This window comes from Pygoscelis adeliae, unplaced genomic scaffold (genome assembly GCF_000699105.1).
Source record: "Pygoscelis adeliae isolate BGI_AS28 unplaced genomic scaffold, ASM69910v1 Scaffold60, whole genome shotgun sequence".
In the NCBI taxonomy this organism is placed as follows: Eukaryota; Metazoa; Chordata; class Aves; order Sphenisciformes; family Spheniscidae; genus Pygoscelis; species Pygoscelis adeliae.
The window spans coordinates 883723-892723 of record NW_008823954.1 but is presented as its reverse complement, the minus strand read 5'-3'; the positions used below and the strand labels follow the sequence as shown (position 1 = coordinate 892723).

The window sequence follows — 9001 nt, the reverse complement described above, 5'->3', positions numbered from 1 at the left end:
GGCTGGGCTGGGCAGCCATTTCAGCAACACAGCCACATGCTCCCCTCCCCAGAGCTCCCCACCCTTACCCAGCGCCACCTGCTAGCACCAGAGGGGCCGAGCCTTCCTGATGGCTTCACTTTCTGCTTTTGCCCAGGCACATGGTGTCTCTACTGCTTCCCATCAGGGAAAGTCTGGGAGCATCTCCCTAGAGAAGGGCATCACCCTTCAGCAGCCTCCATAGAAAAACTTCCCCACATTAGGAGCTGGGCTCTGGCTGGGCTGGGCTGGGGGCAGCACTCACCCGGTAAAGCAGCTCCTCTGGAGTGAGGACTTTGCCATCTTCATCAAGCCTGCAAAAGACCACAGCAGAGAGCTAGCTAGCTCCGGAGCCACCCCGGGCACAAGCAGGCCTTTCCCCCTCCATACCTCAACAGCTCCCTTGCTACTGCTGAGCCCACAGGTGATTCTGCAGCCATGAGAGAGCAAGATACAGCCCCAGAAGCAAACACAGGAGTGCGAGGAAGGGGGCAAAAGCCACTGCCAGCCCCAAGTCAGCATGGGCACAGCGGCCTGCTGACACCACACTGACAGGAGGATGGGGCAGACCATGACCCTTCCCAAGGTGGAGAGCAGCAGCAGTTTGATGAGCATGCAGGAGCAGGGCACAGACCCAGCCGCTTCGTGTCAATAAAGTGGCCTTACCTGTAAGTCTTGCAGAGCACAAGGCGAGAATACACAGAGTCAAAGTCCCGTTCCACTTCCCGGCTTGCAGCCTAGTTAAGGCAGAGGGACAGTCAGTACACTCTGCCCTACAGCTCCCTCACCCCAGCCCTCTGGCAACACTGCCCCACAGAGGGAACCGAGACACCTCACCTCTTCAATGAACAGCCAGGGATGGCAGGGCCCCCCCAGCAGAGATGGCTTCTTCAATCCATGTTCAAATATGGACTTCAAGGCTGGACACAGCGTCCCTCGCACCAAGTCTGTCACGCCTTCTGTGACTGAGTCATCTCCAGCGATGGAGTACTGAGGAACACGAAGAGCCAGCTCTCAGCATACTGGCAAGGGGACAGAGCACGGTGGTGGTCCGCTCACCTACAGCTTCTCTGCGCACACCTCTTCCACTCCCAGGTGCCCACCAGCCCCGCCTCCCTTAACCCCTTACGCTCTTGCTGGCTCTTGCATAAGGCAGCATGTTCAGTGCTACTCCCCTGGGATTTGCTGGGACACCAGGACCTTTGTGCCTAGGTGCTGCCCAGGAGACCACACAGGTGACCCCAGCACCATCCTGGCAGTGTTCAGCATGTAGGAACTGCTGCGGTTTGGTGTGATGCTGTCTGAGCTAAGGTAAGGAGAAGGACTTGCACTGAGAGTCTCTGGGACTCTGTAAGCTGCTAAAAGTCAAGGCAAATGGGGGTAGATGGGAATTCCCAGGTCAGCTGGTACACCACTCCGAGGTATCACCCTGACACACTGTTAGCATGAAGGGTATTCCAAAATTAGGATGAGTGGGATCCTCTCTATTTCCACAGTTGGGAGAACTGCTCAGCAGTACAGGGTGTGTTTATACATAGAGAGGTGACCTGCATCTAAGGAACCAGCCCCGACAAGGGGGTGAGGAAGCAAGTGAGATGTCAATAGTGACATCTCTCTAAGGGCTTCTCTTGGGGTCTCAGGTCAGCCTTTGAGCCCTTCCTCACACTCCAAATGCTGAGGAAGAGAGGGAGAACAGTGCCTTCTCCACTTCCCCTGCAAATTGCCTAGGCCAACAGCTGATGACGTTTGTCTCCTATCTGTTACCCCAGCCTTGGGGCCATATTGAGGTATCTGCTCTAAATAGGTGGCATCTCACCATTGCCGGTTGCAAGAGGAACTGAGACAGAGTGCCCCCTCTGCCGGGGGAGAATCCACTGTGGTGACTGCAAAGCATGAGCAGGATCCACAGGCACAGCCTCAAAGGAGGAAGACAGCACAGGCAGCAGGCAGAAACACTCCCCACAAGATCCTCCTGCGTACCTGCCTGCTGCTTTCTCAGCTTTCCCAAAGCTCATCTCCAGGGGCCTTGCAAGCCCAGGCATCACACTCAGCTGCCCTCTGGGGCCCTCATTCTCCACTTGGTCAGCATCAGGAAGTTGAGCAAACAGGCTTAGGAAGATAAGCTGCCTGATCACATCACTAAGTGCTCAATAGCCAGAGAGAGAAAACAAACTCAAGAAGGGAAATATATGGCTCTTTACAACTATGTTTTTTCAGCTATGACTTTTTTTTTTTTTTATGTTGGGGTATTTTTGTTGTTGTTGCGTTTTGTTTTTTTAATTACCTCTTTGCTCCGCTCATCCAAGATCTCCACAAATTTTGCAGGAAACCAACCTATAAAGAATGGACAAAGAAGTGAGTCTGACACTGAGAAACCTCTAACAGACAAGACCAGAGCCCAGTGGAAACTGAGAATAAATCAGAGTTCATAGTGTCCAACCCCAAAGAAGGAAGCGAGCAGCCTCAAAATCACAAGAATTAAGGCAACTGCAAGAGGAAGCCAATTACAGGACACTGCCCACAAGCAGCAGATTGCATGCACCCAACCACCCTGTGCCAGGAGGATGGAGCCTAAACTTGCTGTTTGCAAGAAGTAACCAGGTAGCTGCACCACCGCTCCCATACCCTGCTTTAACCTTTCCCTTGTCCCTGGCAGATGCTCCAGGTAACTGGCACAGCCTTTGCTGCAAATGTGCCAGAGCAGTTGCTGTGAATGAATGGATGCTTCGCATCCAGCCCCACTCTCCCCAGTGCAAGCCATCCTGCTCTCACCTCTCAGTCCATTCAGCTCTCCCACCCAACAGTGCTCATCCTTCTGGGAAATGATCTGAAAAACAGGGAGTGGAAAACACTGGTTGAAGAGAGTTCAGTGCCAGGAGGGCTACAGCTGCCCAGCTGTGTGTGCACAATGAGGAACTGCTTTCTTCTCAACTGTTTTGCCAATGTTCTCTTCTCATGCGGCTCAGGGCCTTCAAGGGCAAAAAGCTACTGCAAACACAATGCTATGCCTGTTTTCCCCAATTTCAGATGGGATGCCCACAGCTAAAATGCAAATGGATGCTTTTACAGTCTTACCACAGCTTAGTGCGCAGTGTTAAACCAGGACCCAGGTTGGACCAAATCAATCTTTTTCTCAGCCGTATGGCAGCCAGGAAAGGGACTTTGTGATTGCATTGAGAATGACCCACAAGACAACACTCACAGGAACATACTGCCTCATCCCCAGGCAGCCCCCAGAAACACCAGCTGCTTCCCTTGAACTCCTAACTGGGCTCTGAGCTGGTCTCCTCCCTTCTTTCCCTGCAGAAGAGGCAGTGCAGCATCCCCAACAAGTTGGGTCTGCATGGTCTTGCCCTGGTCCCTGTCTCATAGGCTGACACACCGTAATGATGTCATTCTTGCGGAAGCCCAGCTCATCATCATCATGGCGCTCAAAGTCCAGTAGTGCCTTGGCTCGTCGTCGTCGGTTGCGGGAACAGGCCACATAGTTCTCGTGATCCCGCTGGTGGCTCTCCATGCTGTAGTCTGGAGTCAGATCCTAGCATGCATGTGGATGAAGAAGAAAGAGGAATGAAAAGCAACAGATGACTCCTAGCTGATCTGCCAGAGCTTGCATGCCCCTGTTCCCAAACTTTTTCCTTCTTCTCCTAGCAGGCAGACAACCTCTCAGCACAGCCGTCCTCCACCAAGGATGGGTGGAGCAACCCTCACCCTCCACTCATTGCACCTGGCACGTTGTTCCTCGAGCCCACACACTCCAGGAGCATTTGAACAGCCCTGTCCTGTGCTGAACACTCAACACTCGTGCCTGGAGCAGACAACAGTGAAGATCCAGCTGTTCCCACTCACAATGCTGCAGTTCTTGGGATCCACACACTGGAAGTGCCGTGCAACCTGGAGAATGGCCTCACGCAGGTCGGCCACCAGCTCCGTCTGCTTGATGTTCTTGGCTTTCAGTGCCTCCAGATCGTCATCCCCTGGGGGAGCCCACACAGCCAGAGGGAAGGCAAGGAAAGGAAAACAAGTATAGGGTATTTATTTTTTTGTTAATATTAGAAATCATTGATTCTACAGAAATCAAAAAAGCCTGACATTAGAAATGCCTACCCTAAGGCAGGTACTTACTGCCAATCTATTCATTAATGTAAATAACCAATACCAATTTGACTGTCTCAAATTTTAAGGAGCTGGTATTTCAAACCACGTATGGAACTGGAAGATGTCATCTTTGATCTCTCTGGACAACTCAGTATACCAAGGTACTGCGTACTACTTTAGAGAAGTGTCTATGTGGTATATAGACAGCTGAATGGTGGGACACAAAACTAGGGAACTTTCAAAAATTCTCTTCAACTGAAATTCTGTTGAAGCTGAAACAGCTTTTGGTTGAACTAGTTCTGATTTTTGCATACCTTACAGGCTGAGAGCATATTCTTCTTTGAGTCTTGAAAAAAATTTGAAAAACCAAGACAGCCCACTTTCCTGTGTCAGTCTAGAAGTCAGAGCCACGAGAAAAAAGCCACCATCTACTTAAGACCTCGACCTCTCTAAGAGCCAGATTTCAAAGGTTTTGGGTGTATAGAAATGGTCATAAGTACAAAGTAAAAGTTACCAAAGCATCTTTCTAATCACTAATTCCCCCAGGAGTTTTGACAGCCTAACTCTATTAATTTATGCAGAAAGATACCTAATGGGATGAATTCTTTAGGCAGTTAATGTATCTGAATGCCTTAAAAATTGGGTATATGATGTTTGGGAATAATGAACCATTTGCTTCTTTTTCTAAACAAATTCAGTTTGTTTTAAATTCAAAGTGTATTTTCATACATCTGTTTTTGATCTCTCTACAATATACTGAAGATGTGGTAGCTTGATTAACAAAAATCAACATTTAAACCAATGTATTTTTCACTGAACTCCAATTTTTTATACAGACACATCTTTTATGCAAGACCCAAGTAAATCATTGGCTAGCAAATTAGTGCTCTGCTTATCTTCTAACAGCATTATACAAACCAATATGAATAAAGTGTGGGCCAAGCTACAGAGCTGCTGCAACAGCTATGCACACACGAAGCTCCTGCTTATTGGAAAGTGATTAACAGTATCTTTTAATCACAAGTGATCCTAATTAAAAAGACTAAAACTTTAAGAACATAAATAGAAGCACAAAGTTAGATTTAAAATTATTTTTATAATTGTTTTCTATTTGCTAAATTAAATTATTAGAGAATCAGACACACAGAGCTTAAGAGAAAACTGAACTTTGCTTCCGGACTAGAAAAATTGTAGGGCATACTTACTCCCAGTCCAAGCAATGAAAATTAACAAAACCTCCTCCTCAGTGGCCAGGGGTAGGAAATAGAGCATGTAAGAAGTCTCACTACAGATTCAGAGATACAAAGATTGTAAATAGATAGGTGATCATGCAGACTGCGGGGATTCCCAGAAAATTCATGTTGCTAAAACAGAATGTGACTAAAGAAGAAACGACTAAACCACAGCCACACTAGCTCAGTGGGCTGCCCTCATTTACATAGATCACCGATTGTTTCTATCATCATTCAGTCCCTTCTGGCTGAAATACCGTGCTCCTCCCTCTGCACTCAGATCAATCCCACCCAAACACAAGCAGGAGATACGGGAAGCAAGTTCCACACCCTCCCACCTTAGAATATACATGATACAGAGGAAAGCAACTGGGGTTTCCACCAGATTCACCTCACTGCACCCGACACGCCTGCGTGTACATTTCCAAAACAGGAAACCAGTGCAGGATCAGCCACATGTGAGGAGGCTCTATTTTGAGTCTACAAAGGCTGACTAGCTGCAGAGTTGTGCAGAGGAGGACTAGCTCTCCTGCATTTCCTTGTCGCAACGCCCATCCACCAGGAAAAGGGCAACACGCACATCTTGTTCTTCGCCAAACTACCTTTCACTGTTTCTTCTTTCTATTCCTTCATTAGAAATCTGGTCCAACTCCTTGAATCTCAGCTAGAGAAAGCCCTGACTGACCTGATCTAGCATGAGCAAGAGTCTGGCTTTGAGCAGGAGAGGTTGGCCTACAGACATCTAGAGGTCCCTTCCAAACAGTGCTCCTGTGATTCTATGACTCCTTGCCAAGTGACTACTAAATCTGCATTCACTCTAAGGAAGAAGAATTAAGTTCTGGGTAAGTTCTTGCTCCCACCCAGACAAGGGCTATGTACCAGCTCTACACAGGGACTATCACAGGCAGCAGACTTTATACTTAAGGTTGATTGACAGTTCCCAGTATAAGGTGAATTTATCACATCCAAGCTTTCCTTCCCCTCACTTGGGCTGAAGTTTTCCATCCTGGTCTTCTGCTGCAGGATGTCAACTTCTCTATTTTAACCAACGTTTTAATTACTAAGAATAATATAAGGTAAAAAACATGACAGTCACTGTACAGAAACCCCACTAAAATGAGAAAACACTATCAATCATCTCAGTTCTGCCACTGATACATTTTGAAGCTTGAACTTAACATTTATCTTTGTGCGTGGGTATAACTCACTATCACCTTCATAAAGCTACTGAAACTTGGTCAAGGAGACTATCTGAAACACAAGAAAGATGCATTTCACAGCCAAGTTCCCTGCCAGTTCAGTCTGTACTGACTGTATGATAACATTACATACAAGAGGACTGAGTTTAGGTTGCACAAGAGACTTTCCTGCATTTCTTCACTTCTGCATACTTGACTTTACAGCTCCATTGGTCTTCTACCAAAACTTTTATATGTGATGCTGTATGTGCTTGTAGCAAGCCTGCGACAATATATCAGCTTCCTGGAGAACATCAGAAAAGCTCTTCTCTGAAAAGACCAGTAAAACCCAGTTTTAGATTTATTCAGGCCATTTCAACCACAACAGGAACATTGTTTGAACCCTGTAAATTCAGTATGTTGTCTTCCTCCGGAAAAACAATTTCTGTGGTGACATGTGGCAATTTCAAGAAAGCTAACCAGTTGCAAGGAAGGTGATGACAGTGAGGCTTACAATAGAAAGGGCTATTATGGAGTCACAGAAGCAAGTTACTTTTAAACCAATGCAAAACCTATTCTGGTCGTCTGATTTCTGGATATACGCTGGCTTAGCTCATAAGCAAAGAAAATGAAGACTCAGAAGTGTTCGCAACATTGAACTCTCAGATTAAGTAAGGGGGAACATCAGTGATGTTTGCATTTATAAATTCTGATGGGTGACATGCTGGACCATCCTGCCCTGTCTCAGATCTTCAGAGATGTTCCTGAACTGAGCAGAGTAACATCAGGAGAGTACAACATCCAGCCTGTGGACTGCATACCGTCTGCCAGAAAATGTGTTTGACCTGTTCGTCAGTGCAAGAAGGACATTACAAGCTGGGCTGAGCTGCAGCCTACTGTTAGTTACCATTTAAGGACTAACCATCTAACCTAAAATTCACTTTCTGAGCTCAGACCAAAGCAAGCAAGTAGAAAACTGCACTTCTTCCCTCTCATCCTTCAGTTCTGGCTTCCTCCTCTCCTCTTCCTCTGTCCCAGTGTTTTCCTGCTTTGCTCACTCCCCTCCCTCCTAGGCTGCTATATCCGTCAACACCACATGAAAGGCACAGGACTGTCCTTACCGAAAAGCAGAGAGGTGATGCCAGATTTCCTGCGCTGAGTCCTGCGCCGCACAATCTGCGGGAGAGGGAAGCGAGAGAACAAAGTGCACACATTAGGACAGATTTCAGAAATAAAATAAAGCAATCCTCCACACAGGTCAGCTCTGGGCAAGGGTTCCTGACAGCTACCACTGGAAGGGGCAGGCAAATGAACTGGCAATTTTAGACAGGAGTTGTTCTAGCTCTAATGCAATGAATCAGCTCTACTGCTTGATCTGGTCCATGTGCAATGGGTTGTTTATAGCTCAATTATTATGAAATCATAATTGAAGTTCAAGAATCAACCATGATTCGAGTGAATCATTTCAGTTCCAATTCTACTTGTTGCCAAAAGCAGTTCTAAACGTAATTACATATAAATTTCTAAGTGGATGCCTATTACATTTTAGAATTGCAGCAGTGTCTTGTGATTAGCACACAGACGAGCATCAAGAATATATCTTCCACACAGGCTTGACAAGTAGGAGCTACTACATCCGCAACTGCAGACTGTAGTCCAAGATTAAACACAGGTGCATTTTTTATTCAGCTTCTCAAAGGCTGCTGCTGTTTTCTGACTCTGCCTTCCAGAGTTATTTTAGTGTATCAGTTTCTTACTAATGGATTAACTCCAGTTCCTACTCTGCATGCTCCAAGCAAATTCTGCCAAAAGCATATGTTGTTTCTTTTGGTTTCCATTAACAAAATGCATCACCTTCCATCATAACTCTCATTAATGATAATTACAATCAATGTCAATATCCCTTTCACCTGGGGATTTATCAACCAGGGCAGATCTGCCAGCATTTCATTAGCACAGGCCTCCCTCTCACTTCCCAATACCTTTTCCTCCACTGGATGACAGAGTCATCCTGGAGCCAAAATCCTCTCAGACAGGAGTCCTCTTGCTCACAAACAGCAATTGGGAGGGAACACGTAAGGGACTGGTAAAAACGGAGCAGCAGAGGCAGATGGGACTCTGTGCACTCACTTTGGATAAATTGTTGACAGTGGTGCTGGAGTTGAGCAGCTGCCCTTGGTCAGCAATGAGGTAGGCCAAGTGTTTGCGACGCTGGGTCTCCACTGCCACATCTGTCAGCGAGCCAGCCACGCGCATGGCCTCCCGCAGCAATACATCTGCATCTTCAATCTGACTTGGGATGTCCGAGAGTGTGTTGAAGATTGAGGCAGAGTTCTCGGACTGGATTAGCTCATCCTCCTGCAACGATGCAGTCATTTTGCCACACAGAACAGTGAGCACGACAGCTATACTCTTGGGGCTGCTAGATGCAATTTTACATTCAGTGTACAGCCTGGGCCAGAAACAATGCAGGTA

At 46.9% G+C, this 9001-nt stretch overlaps 1 protein-coding gene across 1 annotated transcript in view; it reads right to left on the bottom strand.

Moving 5' to 3' along the window:
* The window catches only part of SGSM3 (small G protein signaling modulator 3), a 19654-nt gene that overhangs the window by 2910 nt on the left and 7743 nt on the right, over positions 1–9001 (bottom strand). The window contains exons 9-17 of the mRNA XM_009321828.1: positions 8657–8884; positions 7648–7702; positions 3868–3995; positions 3401–3556; positions 2791–2845; positions 2303–2352; positions 856–1008; positions 685–755; positions 284–332 (exon numbers count right to left, since the gene is read on the bottom strand). Coding sequence (XP_009320103.1) covers positions 284–332; positions 685–755; positions 856–1008; positions 2303–2352; positions 2791–2845; positions 3401–3556; positions 3868–3995; positions 7648–7702; positions 8657–8884 — 945 coding nt within the window. The remainder of the gene's footprint in view (positions 1–283; positions 333–684; positions 756–855; positions 1009–2302; positions 2353–2790; positions 2846–3400; positions 3557–3867; positions 3996–7647; positions 7703–8656; positions 8885–9001) is intronic.